General features: G+C 39.6%; 1 protein-coding gene across 1 annotated transcript in view; it reads right to left on the bottom strand.

The window, feature by feature from the left end:
- Positions 1 to 3,503: 3,503 nt before the first annotated feature.
- Positions 3,504 to 25,033, bottom strand: part of ATP7B (ATPase copper transporting beta) — a 107,007-nt gene continuing 85,477 nt past the window's right edge. The window contains exons 13-18 of the mRNA XM_027856914.1: positions 22,829 to 22,975; positions 17,182 to 17,324; positions 12,598 to 12,801; positions 12,354 to 12,471; positions 6,340 to 6,442; positions 3,504 to 5,519 (exon numbers count right to left, since the gene is read on the bottom strand). Of these exons, the coding sequence (XP_027712715.1) occupies positions 5,255 to 5,519; positions 6,340 to 6,442; positions 12,354 to 12,471; positions 12,598 to 12,801; positions 17,182 to 17,324; positions 22,829 to 22,975 (980 nt within the window). The 3' untranslated portion in view covers positions 3,504 to 5,254. The remainder of the gene's footprint in view (positions 5,520 to 6,339; positions 6,443 to 12,353; positions 12,472 to 12,597; positions 12,802 to 17,181; positions 17,325 to 22,828; positions 22,976 to 25,033) is intronic.

Genomic DNA, 25,033 nt, shown 5'->3' with positions numbered 1-25,033 from the left:
TGTTCCAAGTCCTCATACTGGTATAGAAGTGATCCTGGGTTCTCTCTACAGTGGACCTAAACTTCTGGCAGGACTCAACTGGAAAGGGCTTTGAGGCTAGGCTGGTGACAGACTGTGGGGTCCAAGAAACAAGCTCATTATCATAATTAGCCATCAGCTAATTATCATCTCAGCCACTGCAACTCATAAAGTGGTCTAATAATTCAATTTAATAAGCGCTTACTAAGTACTTTCCTACATGCCAGGTACTATGCTAGGCACTGGAGATACAAGTACAAAAAAACAAAAAGTCCCTGCCTTCAAGGAGCTTACATTCTACTAAGGCTTGGTGGTGATGCAATATGCATCCCTAATGATGAAGCAAAGGTTATTGTGAGTCCTAGAGAGATTTCTAAATAATTCCCTAGCCTAAGGCCACACAACTCAGTAATAGGACCAGAATGGGAATGCTGTTCCTTAGACTCCTAGTTCTATGTTCTTGTGACCAGCTGTTTTTTTTTTTTAATTTTTTTTTATGGGGCAATTGGGGTTAAGTGACTTGCCCAGAGTCATACAGCTAGTAAGTGTTATGTGTCTGAAGCTGGATTTGAACTCAGGTCCTCCTGACTCCACAGCCCAAGCTCCATCCACTGCGCCACCCAGCTGCCCTGTGACCACTGTTTTTCAAGAATGGGTCCATTAAAATTCATCAAGCACCCTTGGCACGTACTATGTAAGACATTCTAAGCCTAGGCTAGACATCCTACATTGATGATTTAGGTGGGGTCTCCCTGAAGCATAATTCTAAGTCTCTGGAATCTGGAGCTCTAGAATAATCTAAAGTTTGAGGAGCATCTAAAATCTTTTCCTGCACTGGCTTTAAAAAAAAAAAAGTAAAAAACTAAACTTGTCAAAAGAATAATGACACTCTCAATAGGCATAGGTGGTGATAAAGGGGAAATTTGACTGTCAAGTAAACCTGACAAGGTACTATTCATAGCTGAATGCAAATTTGAAAAGTGCTCTGAAATCCTGTCCTGCCTGCCTAGATTAAATACCAGTTTACATTTTAGACGCACTGGAACATCTGGCATAAACTACAGCCTTAGGTTTTTTTCCCCCTCTATGCAATGTTTTCATTATGAAAATGTTTGTTTGAATTTTTAAGATACATGAAAACAACAGCAAAGGGTGAAATGGGCATGTCCATTCAAATTCTAGGTTGTTTTGGTTAGAGAGACCCCTGGTGGTTTGAGAGGGAAATGATGCACCATGCTCAGCTGCCTTTAAAAAGTTGATTCCTTTCCCTCAATCAACATTCTCATGAGATTGATAGTGCAAATCCTGAGCTCTGGATTCTGGAAAGGGTATCAAGCACTGACTGGGGGTATTTACAGTTGGCGCTTGGAGGGAGTGACAAAGAGTAGGAGAAAACGCCTGCCTTTTACTGGAATCAGGATACTGTCATTTCAAATTCCTACCCTTTGCTACAAACATGCTTGTCTAAAGGTCTAGGTGACGACTCATGCTGACCTCAGGTGACCATGTGAATTGATTCTATGTTGAGGTGGCTAAACAGCATAATCAAGGAATACACCCCCACCTCCACATACACACACACACCCCCACACACCTCTTTCTCTTGAATTTGTCCACAAGTGCCTGTCCACAAAAGAATACTGAATTTCCACCAACTTCTATTTACGGTTTAGCTCCTGGATGATTTTCCAGCTCAAAATACATCTCTGTCTATTCATCCTTTTTAAAAAGAGGGAAGTAAATGCTGGTATTTCAGCATTATTTAACACGCTTACATTCTGTCCTGTAATTTCAACCTTGGTTATTGTCTTTGCACAAAGGAAAGGGCAGACATACACACATCTCCCTTTGGAGGCAGCCCAAACGAGGGTGTTTGTATCATTGCCCAAGTGGAGATTGCAAATGAAGAATGGGTTCTGATGTTCTTACTGGCTGATTCTTGCTGAGTAAAGAATGTGTTTTCACCATGTACGTGTAATGTGGGGGAGGGGGAAGGTCAAAACACGCATCATTGCTGTCTGGATGTATACCCTCAATTAACTGAACAGATGTAATTTGGCAAAGTTGTAGGCAAGTCAATTTTCTCTAAATTATTTAATATGCTATTTTAAATGGAATTGGGGAAGGTTCCTATTATATATAAAATGAATTCTGAAAGGAGCCCCTTCTGTGAATCAAAAGATCCTTCTGTAACATGAATAATCAGTCATTCCTCATTCACCAGCATTTGGAGTTGATTTTGCATTACGTTGGGTTCTGTTAACCTTGATCCCTTAAGTGAACCTGTGACATCACCTGTTTTTCTCCAGTATCAATCCCATTTTCAGACACCATTCTTCTGAAACCAGAATTCATAAGCACAGAACGTCAGAACTGCAAGCATACCCCTAAATTTCTTCAATAATGGAAATTGTACCAGGGCCATTTTTGATTTAAAATCTCATAGACTAATGGGGAAAAAAGGTTGTTGGAGAAACAATGATGTTTTAATAGCATCACATGTTGGAGTCTTCTGGATGATACTGATTATAAATATTTACATAGCAAATTCTCTCCCAGAGAAAATAAAATCTTTAAGGTATCAGGACCCTGATCTTCTGACTCTGACCTGACTGCAGACACAACATCATTGTGTTGTGTTACTATTTTGCTTAGTGATCTCATCAATTCCCAAGGATTCAATTATCTCTATGTAGATAATTCTCAGATCTATTTATCAAGCCTTAACCTCTCTCCTGAACCTCCAGTCTTCCATCTCTAACTGCTTATTGAACATCGGGTACTGGATTTAGACATATTAAACTCAACATGTCCAAAACTGAATGTGTTGTCTTTGCCCTAAGACCCTCCTTTCTTACAAATTTCCCTCTTACTGTTGGGTTAGTCATAAAATGTTTATTAGCACCTACTATATACATCAGGCACTGTGAAAGCAATGGAGATACAAAGAATCCTCCTGGTCATGTAGACTTGCAACCTAGGTGTTACTCACAACTCCTGACTCTTTCACCCAGCCATGTCTAATCTGTCGCTAAATCTTGTCAATTCTATCTCTTTCTATCTCTTTACTTCTTTTAGTGTTGTAAGTATACTATTGGCCAGCCTTTAGAAAAGTACTGTCCTGGACTCACCACATAATACCAAAAGTACAGCCTCCTACTCCCAAAGAGAGAATGACGAAAATAGTTTTGGAAATGGATAAATGGTAACAACTTTATTTTAAGGTTGCATAAGAAGTATTTTAAAAATAGTAAACATTCTATGAGTCCCAAAATAAATCCTTCAACTATTGCACATTTATGAGGTTTTTTTCTTTACAATTACACAAATATTTTCATGTAGTATATAAACATGGCATTTAAGATTTTTAAAGCTTTTTAAAAATCAACAAAATTACCTTTATGTTATTAACTTAGAAAAATGGAAATTTTACTGAGGAAAACCAATAGAAAAGAAGGAAAACAAAGAAAAGGGTAAAAGGGACAGGTAAGAAAATAGAATTCTGGATTTCAGAGGAAAAAACTCCAGGAAAATAAAATAGCCCATAACGTAGAAAAACTAACCTTCCTCTCATTATTGAACTCCATTCAACGTCAGTGCAATTAACTTTTGTTTATATAGCACATGTATCCCCAGAAACTAGGGTGTAAAATTTTTTTTCATTTAAAAATATTTTTTGCTGGCAAATATTGATCACGGCTTGAAATAGCACAACATCTATCAGTCACAGCCCCTCTGTCCTCACAAATCCTCCAACCTCACTGTCTAAAGGGTCCATTTTACTACTTCAGCCGGTGGAGTCCTTCCACCAGCCCATTTCCATATGGTCCCTCCAATTATCAGCTGCAGCAAATTAACTTAGACAATAAAACAAGATCCATCTGCCTTCTTGATGTGGATGCCATTTGCAAGTAGCTGATGAATTTAAAAAATATGCATCTTTCATTTGAGAAGGTCCAGTTGTTCCCCCTTCGACTCCCCAAAAATACTTCCTCCCTATTTTTTGCAGGGCTCATGCAGGTCTACAGAAGGCCATGAATTAGCTGAGGAGGCTTTGATTTACTAAACAATCCTGTTTGAGAGACTGCTTTCAACAGAAAACACTCCTCATTTCTTCCTCCCTCCCCAGCCCCCTGCTTGCCAATCACAAACACCTGAACAGTGCCCTGTGCTTAGCAGAGTGGCACTGCTGTCCCCTTTTGCCGGGGCCCCACAACCTCTAGGAAGAGAGGGTTTTAATCTGCTCTTAAATCTCAGGCTCCCAGCAGCAGCTGCTGTGGCAGAACAGTGCACCCCATCCCTCTGCAGTGAGAAGCAATGACTGAGAGGCCTTGGGTGACAAAAACATTCCCCATCACACAAAGATAGATGGTGAGCCATCTGGCACATATATACGGATGCACCACCTCAGCCAGGAAGTGCACAAGTCAAGTCAGAGTGAAGAAACATCGGAAAGGAAGCAGAACACACTGTAGCAGATAGAGGGATTCCAGAGATGGGTAATAAAGGGCCAAAGGACCATGACCACAAATTAAGGGAATACAAGCATGGGGGGTGGGGGCAGGGGAAGGGTCCTGGAGAGGGGAAAGGGATGTTGGGAAGAGGGGGAGGAAAGATGAAAACTGAAAAAGAGGTCGAATGCTGTAAGAGAATGGCACCTTGAGGTAAACCATGGTCTCGACAATATGATAAATGTAAAGACTTCCATTAATGAAAACAATGATAGGAAGTTTTTACATGGACTCTACAGAAAAGCTTAGCCAGCTTTTTAGTACTAGTGTGATTTTCCACATTTCATTATTACTATTCATCCCAAACGGTAAAAGGGAAACCGTGAGGGACCCTGGCTTTCCTCCCCTTTAGAGGGGATTTTTTTCCTTCTCCAAAAGCAGAGAATTGATAAAATGGTGGAGGCTGAAGCTTTTCTCCATGTGTATTCCAAACCAGTGTTGAAGATGGTTGCCATGCATCAGAACTCTTTTTCCTAGGCCTAAAATTGTTTCTGGGAATAGCCACAGGTTGCCCTGGTCAAGAGCAAGTGCATCAGAATCACTCCCAATGCCAGAGAAGATTTCAGTTCTTCCCCACAAAGGAAAAGCAATGCTACAGATGTTTAGCTGAGCTGAAGCAAAAGAATCCCTCCCCATCTCCTTTTGTGTATGGGGGAACTCACTGATCCTCCGGGAAACATGGCACCCTGATCGTGCTGCTAACGTTCTGTGATGGCTGCTGCCTTTCAGATGGACTGTTCTTCATCCCGATCAAGTAGTGACCATTTGTCCCCTCCACCTTCTATCAGGGAGCTGTGCCGAGACAACCTATCTGACATCAGGGAGGCCAGTGACACTTGGCTGACGTAGCTGACTTGATCCCATGAGGTGGCCTTGTTGTCCCTTCGCCGGTCATCCATCCCAATGTGAACACTGACCTGGGATGGATTAAGGGGTTTCATGTGCCCGTGGGCTTGGGCTTCATACTTTTCCATATCTGGTTTCTTGTAACTAGGAAGAAGGAGACAAGGAAAGCCTTATGGAATTTTTTAGTTTTTTTTTTTGTTAGCTCTTGTAGACTAAGGAAATGTTATGCCTGCTGAAAGACTTTAAACAAGGGTGATCCCCAAAAGAAAAGCTAAAAAGACAGTACCAAGGGTTGCCCCATTTATGTTATTTTATTGTTTACTTTTATTATTTGTGGGTACCTTTGGTTTTTACTCTAATCATGTCTAGTTATACCTCTACTCCCATCTCAGGAGACTTCCCAAGTAACCAGGGAAAGGAATTTAAACAAAAACTGCAGACTCGGTAATCACCTCTGATTATGTATGCAACATTCCTCACCCACCTCTCCTACAACAGGAGCTACATTTCCCTCCTGTCCTCTTGAATCTCATTTCCTTTAAAGGAAAAAATGGCTCTACTTGCCAGGGGGCAGTTTTTCTCCTACTTTAAAATTTTCCCAAGTAGTAGGCATCTTTAAAAAAAAGACAACTGAAAGAACCTCTTTGAGAGCAAAGATGACACCATTTGGATATAACGCAGGGCAGCTACATTTATCATGTTAATCATCACTAGAGAGTTTGTGTTTATGAATAATTTTACAAATAGCACATTCAGCTCCACTGGAAACTTTCTCATCTTAAATCTCAGCTTCAGATGAATAGATTAGGGATGCCCCATTGCGGCAAACCCAGACTCACAGATGAGCCATCTCAAGACCATAAAGAAGAAAAGCTCTGCTGAGAAGGTGACCTGTGTTTTTCAAGCAGGGACAGCCTTTCTATCCTAGACCTTGTGGTCTCCCTTTACTCTCCACGGCACTTACAACTTCAGCTGTAGCGAGGAAAGCACCACAGACACGGAGGACGCGGCCATGGCAGCGGATCCCATCCAGGGCTGCAGTACAATGCCAATGGGCATGAACACGCCTAGCCAACAAGAAATAAACATACATTAAAATTTAAAAGCAAACAAAACCAACCTCAGCCTCACATTTAAAGCCCTAAACAATGACTCCCACCTGCCTTTCCAGTATTTCTCTCCTTTTTTGAGCAAAAAAGGAGCACTTGTTAGGTGCCTACTAAGTGCTAGACACCAGAATACAAAAACAAAGAGTGAACCAATCCTTACTATCAAGATTTATGTTCTAAAATTCTACCTTTTGGTTAAACTGGTCAGATAGCTCCACTACAATCAATCAATAGACATTTATTAAAAACCTACCATGTGCCAGGCACTATACTAAATACTGAGGAATACAAAAAGAAGCAAAAGACAGTCCCTGTCCTCAAGGAGCTTACGATCTAATAGAAGAGACAACATGAAAATAAATATATACACAGCAGGCTATATACAGGATAAATAGGAAATAATTAACAGAGAGAAGGCACTGGAATTAAGAGGGGTTAAGGAAGACTTCTTTTATTAATTGGGACTTAAAGGAAGCCAGGGAGGTCAGTAGTTAGACACAGGAGGGAGAGCATTCCAGGCATGGGGGACAGCCAGAGAAAATGCCTGAAGCTGAGAGATGAGTGTCTTGTTTGTAGAAGAACCAGGAAAATGGTGTCACTGGATTGAAGAGTACATGGTGGGGTATAGGGTGTCAGAAGACTAAATAGGTAGGAGGGAACTAGGGTATGATAATCTTCATCTTCCTCCCCTGTACTTTGACCTTGGTGGTCTAGATGGCTCTGGAGTAGAGAGTGAGGCTGCTGACTTTGCACAGCCCTGCCTCACTTAAATCCAATTCACTCGCAAGTCAATACATCACCTTCCTGATGTCATTGGTCTTCTTCAGGAATGAAAAACAAACAAAAACAATCATCCTCTGACTCAGAGAGTCCCAAGCTTCTTTCCAGAACAGCCTGAGGCCTTTCATGATCCCTCCCCCCAGTTCCTAGTGTTTCCTTCCTCTTGAAGTTACTTTGTGGATACTCTAAGTTGGCTTGCCTGTGTGTAGGCTGTTGTCCCTCTAGTAGACTGTAAGTTCCTTGAGGGAAGGGATCATTTTGTTTTAGATTTTGTATCCCCAGTGCCTTGCCCCTAGGAGGGGTTTAATAGGTGTTTGTTGAATTTAATTACTAAACCCTTCAGGAAGCAAAAGGAAAGTGTGCACTGCACCAGCTCACCACAACTCCAGGACTACCTTTAGTTGTCCTAACTCGGGCAAAAAAAAAATCTATCCTTTCTTCATACCAGTGTTTTCCCAGTGATGCCATCAGGCTGTGAATCATGGACCATCATGTAGCAAAAAAATCAAATCATGGGTAATCCAGAAGGCAAGGGAGAAATATAGAGTACAGGGGAGCAGGCTGCCCCAAGAAATGGCATAAAATAAATTATCCAGCAGATGTGTGATTGGTAAAGGTGTGCTAGTCCTGCCTACAGAATGGATAGCGAGGAAAGCTCCTGAATGCTGTGCTAGCCACCATATTAAAAGGCCCAGAGGATGTCCTCCAGCCTGCCAGGGAGATCTGGTGAGGAGGATTTGTGGAAGGAAATGAACAGCAACAGCAAAGGAATGAGAGGGTGCGGAGACTTGTGGTCTGCACCATCTGGCAGAGTACCCCCATCTATGCCATCACAGAAGCTACAACATGATCCTAAACCCAAAAGGTTATCTCTGGGGGATGGCAATCTATTGTTTTACATGTTTCTCTCTCTCTTGCCCTCTTCTCTTCTGCCCTCCTCTTTTTTGTTGTTGTTTGGTTATTTCAGTCATGTCTGAGACTTCGTGACCCCATTTGTGGTTTCCTTGGCAAAGAGACTGGAGTGGTTTACCATTTCCTTCTCCAGCTCATTTTACAGATGAGGAAACTGAGGCAAACAGAGTTAAGTGACTTGCCCAGGGTCACACAGCTAATAAGTGTCTGAGGCCAGATTTGAACTCAGGAAGATGAGTCTTCCTGACTCCGTGTCTGGCACAATATCCAACTTGCCACCAAGCTGCCTTCTCACCACAGCTCCCCACTCCCTGAGCACTGTCAAAATCATCTTCAGAGCTTCTCTACTAAGCACAAAGCACTTTAGAATGAAACAATTCAGTTACTATGTTTTCAAAGCTAGGGAGTGTGAAATCGTGGAATGGTAAAAGAGAATTAATGCTCCTTAATGATCCCATCTGCTTGGCTCTTCCTGAAACTGGTCTGCATATGGCGTTGTAAAGTTTAAGGACAATTTTATAGATGTATATAATTTATCAAGGCATTTGGGGAGAGGTTTGGGGAAAGGGAAGTGAAACAGTGGAATGGAGCATGGAACAGGGGAAAGCATACTGATCCTGGAGGCAAGAGGGCCTGGGTTCAAATCTTGCCTCGTATACCACCCAAATGTCTTTGGAAAAGTCACAGCTTCCCTGGACCTCTGCATCCTCATCCATAAAATGAGGGAGGGTTGCAATAGTTGAACTCTGAGGCCCCTTGAAGCTCTCCATCTATGATCATAAGCAGCAAACATGATCAGAAAAAAAAATTAGGAAAAAGTTACATTAACACAGGAGAGAGGGTTGTTTTTTTTTTAAATGTAGGCTACTGGCACAAAGTTATAATAATATTATATAATAATAGTAATAATTATTATAATTTTTTGAATTTACAGGTTACTCCCAAGTCCTACTTTCATCCCATTGAGAATTCCCAAAGTCCATGCCTACATTGCACAAATTCTGACAGGTCCTTTGAAGCTGAAGGTTTCAAATCCTATCTGGTAGTAAATTATATGTCTTTTTAGAATATAAGCTACTGGAGGGCAGGCTTATCTTCTTACCTATAATCTCTAGCACATAGTAGGCATTCAAGAAAGGCTTGTCAGTAGACTCTCCATTACTCTACTAGCTAGTTATAGAGAGGCTCCCCACTAGAAGCAAAGTTCCCCTTCTAGAAGCCCCACTAGAAGGTTAGTTTGCAGGTGATGAATTTTGTTGGAGGTTTTTTTTTTGTTCTTTTTTTGGGGGTTTTGTTTTTTTTTTGGTAATTGGGGTTAAGTGACTTGCCCAGGGTCACACAGCTAGTAAGTGTCAAGTGTTTGGTCTGAGGTTGGATTTGAACTCAGGTCCTCCTGACTTCAGGGCCGGTGCCTATCCACTGCGCCACCTAGCTGCCCCAGGTGATGAATTTTTTCAGGGAGAAACTCAAAAAGACCTGAGGGGTTGAGAACAAGCTATATTGGTGGAGGGAATTCATGCTGATTAAATACCAGATCATCGGAGTGTTTGAAGATCAGTTCTCACCCAAGGACGTCAAAGCATTTTGTTTTAACAGAAACAAGGGGGCTTAGTCCTGACACAATATAGATATGGAAACCAAGACAGGTGAAATGACCTGGCCACACAAGTGCCTGGCTCTTTGTCAGACTGAAAAGTACTGGAGGTGAAAGCAAGCTTTCAACCATAATTCTGAGAGGAGGGGATGGTTCTACTGCCCTACTGAATGAGAAATGAATGCTGGCAAGAGCACTAATCCCTGTTACATGAGCTGCCTGTAATTACAAAGAAAGTGAGAGAGACTAAAGATGGAGAAGTCATGTTCAGAGATTTCATCCCTCTTCTCTACCACAATGTGAGCATTTCTCTACATTAGAAATTTCACTCCTATTCCTCAGTTTCCTCAGTTGCAAAAGGGAGATGATAATAACATCTACCTCCCAGGGTGCTTGTGAACATAAAATGGGATAATCTGTAGAATGCTTTGCAAACCTTAAAGCTCTATGTAAGTGCTATCTATGGAAATACTAGCTTTCTGACTGTAGAAGTTTCACATGGAGGGAGTAGGGAGGGAAGGAGATGCGGGAGTTAGGTGTTACAAACTTTAGACACAGGGCTTCATCTTGACAAGATCCAAAGGGAGAGCTGGATCTTTGGATTGAGATAGATGTGGGAGAGACAGAGAAGGGTGTTGGCAAAGGGAGACAGCAGGTGGGCAAGTGAGGACGAAGAGACCCTTTCATACTTTGCAAGATGTGTGATTTCATCTGTCCAGCAGATACTCCCTCTAGGGACATAGATCACAACCTCTCCATATGGTATCAAATGTGGCAGAAAGACTGGACTTGCATAAAGGACTTACTAAAGTTGCTCTATTGGGGCAGCTAGATGATGCAGTGGATAGAGCACTGGCCCTGAAGTCAGGGGGACCTGAGTTCAAATCCGGCCTCAGACCAAACACTTGACACTTACTAGCTGTGTGACCCTGGGCAAGTCACTTAACCCCAATCGCCTAAAAAAAAAAAAACAACAAAAAAACAAAAACAAAAACAATAAAGTTGCACTGTTTACATTCCTACATGGAAAGATGATATTTGCAACTTATGAGATCTTTTTCAGTTTAGAGTAGTTGGAGGAAATATATATAGACAGAAGGCACAGGGTAAATTGAACATGAAGGGACGATGTCTAAAAAATACAATTAAGAGGTGAGAAAGGATTGTACTGGGAGAAGGAGAAAAGGAGAGGTAGAGTGGCATAAATTATCTCATAAAACAGACAAGAAAAAGCTTTTATGATGGAGGGGAAACAGGGGAAAGTGAGAGGGAATGAGGGAATCTTATTCTCATGAGATTTGGCTTAAGGAGGGAATGACATACACATTCAATTGGGTATAGAAATCTATCTCACCCTACAGGAAAATAGGGAGGAAGGAGATAAGAGAGGGGAGGAATGATAGAAGGGAGGGCAGATTGGGCGAGGGGGTCATTAAAAGCCAACACTTTTGAGGAGGGACAGGGTCAAAGGAGAGAACAGAATAAACGGGGGTGGGTGGGTGGGATAGGATGGAGGGAAATATAGTTAGTCTTTCACAACATGACTATTATGTAAGTGTTTTGCATGACTACCCATGTATAACCTATATCAAATTGTTTGCTTTCTCAACGATGGTGGGTGGGGAGGGAGGAAGAGAGAGAATTTAGAACTTAAAGTTTTAAAAACGAATGTTAAAAACTGTTTTTACTTGCAACTGGGAAATAAGTTATACAGGCAATGAGGTATAGGAATCCATCTTGCCCTAGAGAAAAACAGAAGGGGAAGGGACTAAGAGAAAGGAAGAGGGTGATAGAAAGGAGGGCAGATTGAGGGATAGGGAAATCAGAATGCAGGCTGTCTTGGATGGGGGGAGGAGAGAGATGGGGAGGAAATTTGGAACTCAAAATCTTGCAGAAGTGAATGTTGAAAACTAAAAATAAATAAATTAATTAATAAAAAGACTTTTAAATAAATTTCCATTTCAAGAAAAAAAGAAAGTTAGACTTGGAGGGTCCTGGTTCTGGCACTTTTTAGCTGTCTGATCTTGGGCAATTCATTTAATCTTTCCTTCCCTTCTTCCTCATTTGCAAAAAATGAAGCTAATAATATTTACCTTACCTTAAAGTGAGTCAAGTGCTTTGTAAATCTTAAAGTTCTATAAAAATGCTAGCTATTATACTACCTGATGTGCTAGAGACCTTTCTCATGAGAACATAAAGATAGTGTGGTTCCTTCTTTCACACCCTCTGTCCTGGGAAAAAAAGATGTCCCTCCCACTTATGTGGGCAGTACAAGTAGAAATTGTTCATTTTTTTTTTTTGTTAAAATGTCCTATGATCCTGTTGGTACCTCAAAGTTTTTTGCCTCAGAAAACCCCATTCTCTCCCTTGGTGGATAGATCCAAGTAAACAATTTTCTATCTGTCTCCCAAAAATATAGATAGAGAAATGCATGATATAGCTAGTTATCTCTCTCCATCAGGGTACAGCTCATCTCCAATTCATAAAAAAATTAAACCAAGACAGCTCCTCTACTCCTTCTTTCGAGTCAAGACCGACTTGATGAACATCTTTGCAACAAACCAATTGCAAATCACCACCTACCTGCTGCAATGGGTATCCCAATAAGGTTATAAATTAAGGCCAAGATCAGATTTATTCGTATTCTCCGGACAGTCCTCTTGGAAAGATGAACGCTAGCAACCACATCTAGCAAATCGTTCTGAAACACAGGAGCATATTGCAACTCAGGAAGCCATCTTCATTGATTACACCCTCCTCCTCCCATCCCACTTCCTTCTCCAAGTTAGGGGAAAAAAAGAAGGCAGGTAGAGAGATCCAAGCTCACCCTAATGAGGACAACATCGGCGGCTTCAATAGCTACATCGGTCCCTGTCCCAATGGCAATACCGACATCAGCCCTTGCCAAGGCTGGGGAGTCATTCACTCCATCTCCTACCATGGCCACTTTCTTCCCTTGGTTTTGAAGCTCCTGGACCTTTGCCACCTTGTGAGAGGGGAGGACCTCTGCAAAAACTTTGTTAATGCCTACCTGTAAAGGAAAGAAAATCACAGTGTGGTATCAGAAAGCAATAACAGCCCTCAGAAGCCCAGGGCTTCCAGTCCTTCCTCTTGCACCAAGAACATATGTGATCAATAGAGGTGGGCTACACTGGGAAAGATAACAACATACTGTCATTGTGCCTTGACCACCTATCTCTCAGATCAAGGAGGGCTGAGAGATGAGGCTGGCTAGTAAGGTAATATGGTACAATGGAAAGAGAGCTGGACATTGGGAAACTCCTGTACATTTTCTGAGCCTTAGTTTTCTCATCTTTAAAATGGGGATGATAATGATACATGTACTACCTACCCACAGGGCTGATGCAAAAAAAGCATTATAAATCTCAAGGCACCAAATAAAGGTGGATTGTAATTATCCTATTATCAAGGCAGGAACTGGAAATGCATACAAATACCAGAAGAATAAACTTATTTGGGATGGCTACTAAGTAATAAAGTAAGCACCTCAGCAGCTCAAGGGAGATCACAGAATCACAGACTTTTAGAACTGAGACCATGGAGACCTCCAATAGAGTGTAAGCTCTTTGAGGGCAGGGACTGTTTCACTTCTGTCATTGTGTCCCCAGAGTTTAGCATAGTGCCTGGAATATAGTGAGCGCTTAATAAATGTTCATTGATTGGGATGATTTACTGTAGTGGCTCCAATTTAGTGACAGTTATTAAAAGAGGGTCCATGTATTCCTACATGCATCAGGTATTGTCGCTTTGTCATCGTGTGTGTGTGTGTGTGTGTGTGTGTGTGTGTGTGTGTGTATAAAATCATGTATATATATATTAAGAATACTTTTCCTAGCAGAAGTTTATTAATGGAATTTGTTTGACATCAAAAAAGGTTCCTCATAGCAAAAGGCTGGGAACCACAGATTAACTCTAACCCATTCCTTCTATGGAGGAGGATACAAATGACCTGCCCAAAGCCACACAGGGAGTTGTGGCAGAGGTGGACAGCAAAAGCCAGGTCTTTCTTAGAACTCCCATTGCAGACCTCGGACACAGCCATTACTACTTTTTTTTTTTTTTAATACAGCCATTACTTCTAACTAAGCTTCTCAGGTAAACATGAGCTGGTGGAAAGGCACTATCACCTCCACCTCTGGCAAATTCTGTTTTCCTGAATCTGTCCTCTAGAGTTCAAGATTTAATGCAGCATCACCAGATAATTGCCATCAGGCATTCCTAAGCCATAAAATCTCCCGTGCAAATCCCCATGTCCTGAGTTTCAGCCAACTTCTAGAAAACAAGAAGTAACAATGCCTGGATTACATTGTGTGAGGACATCTGTATTTACTGATACTTTCTTCATCAGCTATTGCTAAACATAAGGTGATTTTTAAAAGCCCAAGAGCGTGGACAGTTTCAGTCAACGTTGTCCCCAGGAAACAGTGCTAATCTCATCTCTAGGGCTCCCGGCTTTGTTTTCAACCTCTCTTTTCTGGCATGACAATATGGAGTTAGAGAATGAAGACCTAGCTTTGCTATTGCTTCCCTGAGGGACCTTGGACAAGTCCTAATTTCCCTGGACCTCAGTTTCCCTACCGGTAAAATGAGGGTGTGGGATTCTATAGTCTCTAAATCCTAGGATACTGTGAGGTTTTTATATGCTCCCTGTACCATCCCCACCCCAACTCCTCTCCCTGGCCCATGTCTCATGTTCTTAATTTCTTTTCCTTCTTTCTAATCATCAAAATCTGCTTACAACTATGTGATATAGATAATATCTAACATGTTTCTCAAATACCGGAAAATGATAACAACTTGGGAAAACCACAACCTCTGTCACCTTCAGTTTCCTCATCAATGAGAGGTTGGGCGTGAACTGAATAGAGGTTCTTAACCTGGGGCTTGGGTCCATGGATTGATTTCAGGGGGTCTGTGATCTTGGATAGGGAAAATTACATCTTTATTTTTACTAACCTCTAACTGAAATTTATAATTTCCTTCAGTTCTTTAAGAACATTACTCTGAGAAGAGGCTCATGGACTGGTTATCAAACTGCCACATAAAAGTTAAAGATCCCTAAACCAGCTCACCTCTAAGGTCACTTCTAATATTCTATGTCAGAATTAAAGGATCACACTGACGTATGAGGGACTAGAAGTTTTACTGGGCTCTCTGGTTAAGGGATATTTGCTTTTTAAACAGGGACCATAATGCTTTAACCCAAAGGAATGAATCACTAATGGTGCATTTTGGGACAGTTGATGGGCAAGTGAAGGAGCCTTCTCAGGTCCCCTCAAGTCATACTATATAGGAATCCAATAACAGCAATAGTAATGACAGCTGACATTTATACAGAGCTTTTCTGGGCTTTGCAAAGTGCTTTACATACATCATTTCATTTGATCTTCACAACAACTCTGTAGCAGATGCTGTCACGATCCCCATTCTTTGGATGAGAAAACTGAGGTATAGAGACATTAAGAGACATACCCAAGGCTACACAGCTATAAGTGTTTGAGGCAGGATTCAAATCCAAGTCATCCTGACCCCAAATCCAGTATACTATCTACTACTCTATGCTGCCTCTCTACTGACCTACAAGGACCATTGCAGGTATAGAAAAAGCATAAAACAGATGTTTAAAAGTATGTGAGTCCAACTTTAAGCAAAGAAGAAATCAACACTGGCATAATCATTGGCAGTGGCATTTTTGTGAAGTTTTTTACCCTAGATTCTGTTTTGGAATTCTATGTTGGTATGCTAGCACGTGAGCAGAGCACATTATTAAAAGGGCGAGGATAACTCTCTTCGCCACCATCAGGAGAATTCATCTACATTCATGAGCTATCATTTGTTCAGATACTGTAAATGAAAGCAACCCTGTGATTATAACTTGATAACCTTTTCCCTGAGAAACAGCCTGGCAACACTCTGTGTCTTTCAGGGACCAAAATTCCTTAGAGGCAGACATGCTGAAAATTAGTCTCTAAAATATTCTGTATAGCTTCTTCTTTCTTAGACAAGGTATGATCAGTTGAAAAGGACTAACTAATTTTTAAAAGCACAGGATTTAGGGCTGGAAACAATCTTAATGATCATCCCAACCCCTTAATTTTACACATGGGATCACAGACCTGGAGCTGGAAAGGCTCTGAGAGGCCATTTAGTTCAACACCTTCCTTTTAGAGGCGATTTAAGTGACTTGTCCAGGGTCACATTGATATGGAGTGTCAACAGTGAGATCTGAACCCATGCCCTCTGACTCCTAAGCCAGTGCTATTTCTTCTGGACCATAATGCCTCCTCTCATTATGTACATCTTGTCTCTCCTATTAGACTGGAAGCTCCCTGAGGCCAAGCAATCTCTCTCTGTCTTTGCATCACTAGAGCCCAACTTAGTGTCTCACAGATAATAATAGCTTAATAAATGCTTGTTGGTTTTCAGTTACCTGGAGTTACATTTATCTTCTATGAACTTTTCATAATGATGTATTCATTCTATACTCATTCTCTTCCTTCTTACTGGATTCTGCTTCAATTCCTACAAATCTCTCCACGCGTCTTTGAATTCTTCATTTCTCATTGTACAATAATATCCCATTACACTTAGATACCTTTGTTTTGGAGGCCATTTCCCAATCGATAAGTACCTTTCTATTTCTAGCTTTTTGCTACTACAAAAGGATACTGCTACAAATAAATTGGCATAGACCGGATTTTGTTTCTGCCTTTGATTCCTTAGGGGTATGTGCCCTTTAGTGCAATAGTGAGGCTAAAGGGTCTGGACAGTTTAGTTACTTGCCTAATTCCAAAACTGAATCCAGAATTGTAAGGCCCCTTCACAGCTCCATCAGCACGAGTATGCGATAAACAAGATTAATTACATAGCTAGTAAGTAGAGAGAGAATTCAAACCCAGGGGTCTTGTTCCCTTGATTTACCACTCAGAAAAAGCTCAAATTCTGTACTAAGTGGGTAGGGATTCAAGCAAAGGTGCTGAGCCAGAAAAGTATCTTCCTTTGATATGTTATCTTTTTTTTTTTCCAGCAAATAAGGAAACATATGGAGTTGTTTTTCACTCCGAGGTCAGGTTGGCTGTTTCAGTGATGAAGACCAACATAGAACATGAGAGTCATGAGAGGCCTAGAAGGCATCCCAGCTTTCGAGTCAGCAGACGTGGGACATTTACTATCTGTGTCTGTGGTAAAAATGAAGATAACAATACATGCCACCCAATTACTTAAGTTTCCTCACAAGGCGGTGGCCTACCTGATCTCTAAGGTCCCCAGGGACTCTGAACCCTAGGATACTGTGAAATGAGGGGCCAAAGGGAGCCGGCCACAGAAATCATTAACAGACTCCCAAGGAGAACACATACAACCAACAAACCAAGCACAGCCGTAAGCAGACCTGCGTGGCGATGGCTTTTGCGGTTTTCCTGTTGTCCCCTGTTATCAGAACCACATCCACACCCATACTTTTGAGGGTATGGACAGCCAGCGCTGCCTCCTGCTTGACAGAATCTGCTATGGCCACCATCCCACAGAGCACACCTGGGAAGAAAATAATCTCTGTTAAATAACCACAGAAAGCGAAGCAAAACAAACCAGAGGAGGAAAAAAAGTGGGGCTTGTTAGCTCATTCTCTCTTGTCACTTCCCAAAGAATATACAGGTGTCCCCAAAGTTTTAGTGTTGTTTTAAGCTTTAATAGCTTTCAAAGAGCTGTTTGGTTTTTAATAATCTTAACTCCCAGGAGCATCTTGTATTTTCCCAGAGTGGATTTTCTGTAAATGAAAATGGTAGCTAGCATGTGTGAGTAACCCTCTGATTCAGGTTTGGCCAATAATATTGCCCACAGCAGCCAGGCTATAGTGGGCTCTCTTCTCTAGCCAAAGATAATTTTCTTCTATCATAAAAAAGCAACAAGCTTCAATCAATCAATCAGTAAACACTAATTAAGTACCTACTACGTGCCAGGCATTGTGCTAAGCACTGGGGAAATGAAAAAGGAAAAAAAACCAAACAATCCCTGCTGTCAAGGAGCTTATAATCTAATGTGGAAGAAAACATGTAAACAAACATATGCAAACAGGCTATATACAAGATAAGCAGAAAATCATTAACAGAGAAAAGACCCTAGAATTAAAAGGGCTTGGGAAAGGCTTCCTGTAAAAGATGGAATTTTAGTTGGGACTTGAAGTGAAGGAAGTCAGTAGAGGGAGAAGAGGAGAGAGCGCATTCCAGGCATGGAACATTTCTCGCTCCCCATGCACCAGCTTACACATTTATACATTCCTAGCATGGTTTTCCAATTCAAGGCTCCCTTTAAGACTCAGTTCAAGCATCATCTTCTCCAGCAGGCATTTCCTGATCACCTCCTCCACCCACTCTGATTGCTGGTGCCATCCATTCTAAGGTTGCCTGTCATCTACTCTGTGTTTATCTTTCAAGGTCTGATTTATAAAATGTGAGCTCATAGAGGGAAAGGGCTAATTTTGTTTTTTCTTCGTATCTCTAGCTCTTTGCCCAGTACCTAGCTCATACAGAAAGTATTTAATAGATGCCTGTTGATTGATTGATTAATGAAAAATTGGGGCATATAAATGGGAGGACTGAATTGGTGATTGAGGGTAGGGAAGAGATGCAGGGAGCAAGACTTCTCTAATGACATGGATCATGAACAACAACGGTTTAACCAACTGGAAAGGAAGATAACTTGAAAGAAGAAATGGCATTGAAGCAAGGGGGAAAGAACAACACAGGAAATGAGAAAAAAACTTATTTGGCCAAAGCCAAAGGAAAATGGGATGAGTAAAAGGAATGAATATAGATTAATATAGGCCAAAAGTTAAATGTAAGACACATAGAAAAGGAAACTGATAGTTTTAAGAGGAAGAAACTCAACAGAATTCTGACAAGGTGGTTCTGGAAGGAAGCTATGAAAAAAGGGGAAAAGAAGAGATGGCAATGAGAAATAGAAAGAATCTCTTTCTTAAGGCTTTGAAAGAAAAAAAAAGATAAGTTATAATTTATCTGTTAAATTTTAGGTACAAGGTATAACCTACTTTATAAAATACACATGTTCCTGAAATCAATTTTTGTAAATGGAATCATCAAATGTCCTAGGGGAGCTTACTATTTAAAGGATTTTTGCAATGAACATCTTTTAGAAGCAAAAGATTTTTACTTTGTAAATCTAAGGCTTCATATATTGGGCCCTTTTGAAGCAATTTTAGCCTAAAAGAAGACAGGCTATGATTATAATATGGCGCCAATTTAGCTGGGAATGATTAGATGAAGGAAAAAGAGTAGGAATCAGAGGTCTAAAAATAGGATGACCGATGTCTCAAACAGAAATTTGACTATGTCAATAAAAGATGAAAGGAAGGAAATGAAGTTAGTCCTACAGAACAGAAAAATATTGTAGATATAGTTTAACTATATTTATATTTATAACATAACTATATTTTAGCAAAATATTTGACTAAGTCTCTTTCATGCTATGCTTGTGGATGAAACGGAGATATGAGCTAGCCAATAGTACACAATAGTACTATTCAGAATTAGCTAAATGACCCAACCCAAAGAGTAGTTACTAATACTATAGTAATACTATAGTATAATACTATAGAATACTATATAATACTATTACTAATGCTATGATGAGAAGAGGCAGAGAGGTGGAAGGAGGTATACAGTGAAATGCCCCATTTTGCCAAATGCACAAAAATGCACCTTTGAAAAATCAGTAAGGAGGGCACTAAACTAAATTAAAATGATAGCTCTGGCCAGGGGTATAATAGTAAATATTTAACAACTGGCTCGGGGCAGGAGTGGGAATGTATGTACAACATACTTTTTTTTTTTTTTTTGGTGAGGCAGTTGGGGTTAAATGACTTGCCCAGAGTCACACAGCTAGTGAGTGTTATGTGTCTGAGGCCAGATTTGAACTCAGGTCCTCCTGACTCCAGGGCCGGTGCTCTATCCACTGCGCCACCTAGCTGCCCCTACAACATACTTTTAATTTTAATCTGCATTCTTAATATTTTCTCCATTACTTTCTTAAGCTTAGACAATCAACAGAACAATAAATCAAGCCCAGATTTGTAGCGTCTGCTGATTTCCAAGGTATAAATGATTACACTGAAAATTTAACAATTGTTTATCACAAGCTAGTGTGAGCTGCACTCCTGAATTTTTCTCATTTAAAGTATGCAGCTACCTGGCTCAAGCAGCCCTAAAATCTTTAAAGGACATAGCACTCAAAATCTAATGAAAGCAGCTGCAAGACTCCTGTAACACAGCTCAGACTCTTACAAAGCCCTCCAAATTACCTCTGAAAGTACATAGAACCTGGCCCTAACACCAAGTCTCAGTGTGAGAAATGAAGCTGGAAGAAAATGTAAACAACAAAAAAGGTCAACCAATGCTGCCAACCAATGGCAAAGACGTATTATAAAGTCACAGATGCTTTAAAGTTTGCAGAGTACTTCATATACATTATCTCATTTGAGCCTTATAACATCTCTGCCGGGAATGCAGAGCTGGTTGAATACTGAGAAAACTATAAACAAATTAGACTATATTAAAAACAGGAACAACAAAATCAGGAGATGCAGAAAAAGCTTTTGATAAAATGCTCATTTCTGCTAAAAACTCTAAAAAGCATAGGAATAAATGGGAAGTACTATCTATCTAAAACCAAGAGCTAGCATTATACACAATGGGGATAATCTAGAGACCTTTCCAATAAGAACATGAGTAAAGCAAGGATGTCCATTTTTAAAAATAAAGTTTTAAAAAAATACAACCTATAACAAGAAAACAAGAAAAAGAAACTGAGGGAATATAGGAAAGAGGAAACAAAAGGATAGTTTTATAGTTGATATAAGAATCATAGAGACAACTAAAATTAATTAAAACAATTCCAGTAAATTTAAAGTATGTAAAAATTCACTTAAATCATCAGTATCTCTGTATTTTACCAACAGCATCCAGGAGGAGAGATAGAAAGAGAGATTCCATTTAAAATAACTACAAAATGTATAAAATACATAGGAGTCTATTATCAAGAAACACACAGTAACTATATGACTTCAACTTAAAAAACACTTTATGGAGATAGACCTAAATAATTGGAGAAATATTAATTGATCATGGATAGACAGATCCAATATAATAAAAATGACATCACTACCTAAATTAATTTAACTATTCAGTGCCATACCAATCAAACTACCAAAGGATTACTTTATAGAGTTGGAAAAAACAATAAGTAAATTCACCTAACAGAAGTCTCATGAAAAATCATTTTTTAAAAAATGGAAAGGAAAGAGATCTAGCAATATCACATCTTAAACTACGCTACAGAGAAGTAATACATAAAATTATTTGGCACTACTTAAAAAATGGAAAGGTCAAATAGTAGAATAGACTAGGAACACAACACAGAAGCAAACAAATATTGTGGCAAGGGGTGTGATAAACACTAATGGAGGAAGAAGTTGCTATTTCACTATTTGTCATAAACTACTGACAAAACTCGAAATCAGTCTGGCAGAAACCAATTTTGGAGTAGACCAATACCTCACACTGTATGCCAAGATAAATTTCAAATGGATATATGACAGACATAAAAGATCACATAAAAAAACAAATCAGAGGAGCAAGGAAAGAATTACTATTTACAACTATAGATAGAGGAAGTGTTTATAACCAAGTAAAGGATAGAGAGGATCACAGAAGATAAAACTTACAATTCTGATTACATGAAATTTTTTTTAAAATTGCACAGACAAAAACAATGCCGTCAAAACTAGAAGTGAAATAGTTACCTAGGAAAAAAATCTTTGCAGTCAAGTTTCTTTTATAAAGATCTCATTTTTGACATGCACGAGGAATTGATTCAAACTTATAAAAACAAGAGCCCCCAACTGATAGGTAGTCAAAGGATACAAATAGGCAATGTTCAAAGGATAAAATATCCAAGCTATCAATAGCTATATGAAAAAGTGCTCCAAATCATAAATAGAGAAATGAAAATCAAAGCAACTCTAAGGTTTGCCATCAAATTGTCAAAGATGACAAAAAAAAAATGCTGGAGAGACTGAAAGAAAACAGGTGGAAGTATGAATTAGTTTGGTGATTTATGAAAGTAACTTAAAATTATGTTCAAAAAGTCACTAAACTGTATATACTCTTTGACCAAGTAATATTACTAATAGACTCCAAAGAGATTAAAAAAGGAAATCAGGAAAAGTACCTACATGTACATAAATTTTTATAGAAGCTCTTTTTGTAGTAGTAAAAACTGAAAACCAAAAGGATGACCATTAATTGGGCAATAGTTGAAGAAATTATGCTATATGAATGTAGTGGAATATTATTGCATAATAAGAAATATAAAATGTACAATTTAAGAGAAACCTGGGAAGACTGAACTGATGCAGATTAAAGTGGACAGAACTAAGAGAACCACATATACTGCTACTGCAATGCTGTAAAGACAGGCAAGCTTTAAAGACTTAAGAATTCTGATCAATGCAGTGACAATCTTGATTCTGGGGAACTTTGTTGAAGCATGTCATCTACCTCATAAGAGAGAGGTGATAGATTCAGGATGTAGAAAGCGATAAACTTTTGGACATGGTCAATGTGGTCATCTGTTTTGCTCAATTATGTATATTTGTTACAAGCATTTTTTGTTTGTTTTTCAATTGGTGGGAAGACCAGGGAAGAGAAAATAAATGCTAGTTAAAATGAAAATTAAGTAAAACATAAGTTTAAAATAAGGATAGACTTTTGGCACTAATGCTTTTTAAAAACAATGTGTGAAATGTGCTGGGCTAAATCTTCATGCTGTTGTGAATATAAACAGATTCCTAACAACCAAAACATATAGCTGTCACCTTGGGAGAAGGGCAATTGCCAAGATCAGTCGGGGGTAATTTTGGTAGCAGGGATGGGAAAGAATAAATTAGTAAGTCTGACTCAGAAAACACAGCACACACAAGTAATAGACACTACACCGCAAAGTGGACTGAGGAAATGACTTACCATCAATAGCCACCAATATGGCGGTCTGCCCCTTCATTTCGTGGCTTGTCATGGCATCACTGACATCAGCAGATATAGTTAAACCATTTCGTCGCATCCATTCCCGGTTCCCAATCAGCACAGAGTAGGTCTGGGGTGCTGCTGCACCTGTCCAATAGAATGTATGTTGGGCCATTAGATACAAGCAAAGCCTAGTCTGTATTGCCAGAGAGGGTTAAAAACAAGCTAGAATACAAAATCCCTACATTTAGCTATCCTGGAAAAGAGGTAGACATAATTTCTATCCCCCCTATGACCCCACAATAATATTGCTTATAGAAAGGGTAGAAAGGAAAATATACTGTGTAAAATATACACATCACAGGTATGCACAAGGCCGAGACTTCTGACAATATGTGGTACATTCATGTAAAGATTCTAACAGGGCAACAACCGTCTGTAGCCTTATTTCATATGCCCAGTGCTTAGCTTAGCACAATGCCTGGCACACTGTGGGCACTTAATAAATGTTTACTAATTATTTCCTGTAACACTTCATAGTTCAAATTTTATCTCAGACACTGACTAGCTGTGTGACAAGTCACTAAGACTTTGTCAGTCTCAGTTTCCTTATCTGTAAAATGAGGAAAATAACAGCACCTCCTTCACAAGGTCGTTGAAGGGATCAAATGAGGTATGAAACACTCTGTAAACATTAAAGTGCTATATAAATGCTAGCTATGATCACTATAATATCTTTTGTCTGCCTCTAGCAAAGATGGCTGGTTCTTTCATTGCAGAGCTTCTTACCATTGTTTATGTCATGGACCCCTCTGGCAGTCTGGTGAAATTTATGAACCCCTTTCTCAGAATAATATCTTTAAATGCATAAAATAAAGTACATGAGATTATAAAGGAACTAAACATATTGAAATACAGTTGTCAAAAATTTGTTGTAATAAAACAAGTTCACAGACTCCAAGTTAAGTATCCCTACTAATACCATATCTAGTGACTTTCTTAGTACCAAACACAATAATCCTTTCCAATACTATAACATAGTCCATCTTGATACAAGTTTCCCCTAAGGAATCAGTAAGCCATCATATACTCTATGGTCATTCTTTACTGGTACCTGAATAACTTCATTCTATTGGAGTAACCCCAATTTTTAAATCTCCAGATCCCCAGTACATAGCATAGCATCTTGCATATAGTAGGTACCTTAGCAAATGCTTGTTGAGTTTAGCTGAATTCATCATGCCAGTCTCTGAAGTACCAATTTTTAAGGGCAGCCATTTTAGCTATTATTTAGGACCATTTCTATTAGCTCCCCTAGAAAGGTCAACCTGTAGCTCCATTTTTTCTAGAGAGTATATAGTTGTATATAATGATTAATATCATAACTCCAATCTTCTGTCACATCCACTGTGGGCATAAAACTGTCATGGATTTAGGGTACTTGGTTATTTCCATGTATTCAAATCAGAGATACCTGAGCCTTCAGTCTTCAGTTGCCAACTTTCTCATGATCAGTGGTGGTATGACACCAGTTAAGAGGCATAAGCTATCATCTGTTGCTAGATTTGGATAATTTGTATTTAATAAATGTCTGTTGAATTTAATTACATTACAACTGTCACTTAAAACAGGATTAGGAAGATGGCTTCCACTGGGCACAATGAAATTCCATAAGCAATGACAGTGACTTACAAAGTAGCTGAATTACTACTTTACTTTGAAAAGCCACTTTAACAGGATATCAGCATTGGCACTATACGTGGATCTGGAAAGAAGTATTCAATATAATTCTAATATTCCAATGGACCTATGATCTCATCAAAGTAGGGATTTTCCCCAATGGTACAGATTGCAACCCATTCATGTCTGCCCATCACATGCAACACTTGTTCACAGCTTACAATAAATTTATCACTAAGTGTCCACCCAACGTGCTGATGATCTTCAAGTTGTCTTGACATCCCAAAGATCCAATGGAGCATTCATGCTGTCTTGTCTATCAGTTGCCACTTGCTCTCGTCAGATGACAAGCACATCATTTTTTTCAGTTATATATTTCTCTGCTGACATCCCTTACATCAGTAGCCAATAGAAATGGGGCCACTAAACCACACATAAGGATTTCTACAGGCTGTACATTGACTTCAAAAACCACATATTAACATTATCTATTTACTATTGTATTTTTATTTATTTTGTTAAATA

The sequence above is a fragment of the Vombatus ursinus genome, unplaced genomic scaffold (genome assembly GCF_900497805.2).
Source record: "Vombatus ursinus unplaced genomic scaffold, bare-nosed wombat genome assembly UNPS02011700.1, whole genome shotgun sequence".
NCBI lineage: Eukaryota > Metazoa > Chordata > Mammalia > Diprotodontia > Vombatidae > Vombatus > Vombatus ursinus.
The sequence above is the reverse complement of the archived record's forward strand: the minus strand, read 5'-3'. Positions and strand labels throughout refer to the sequence as shown.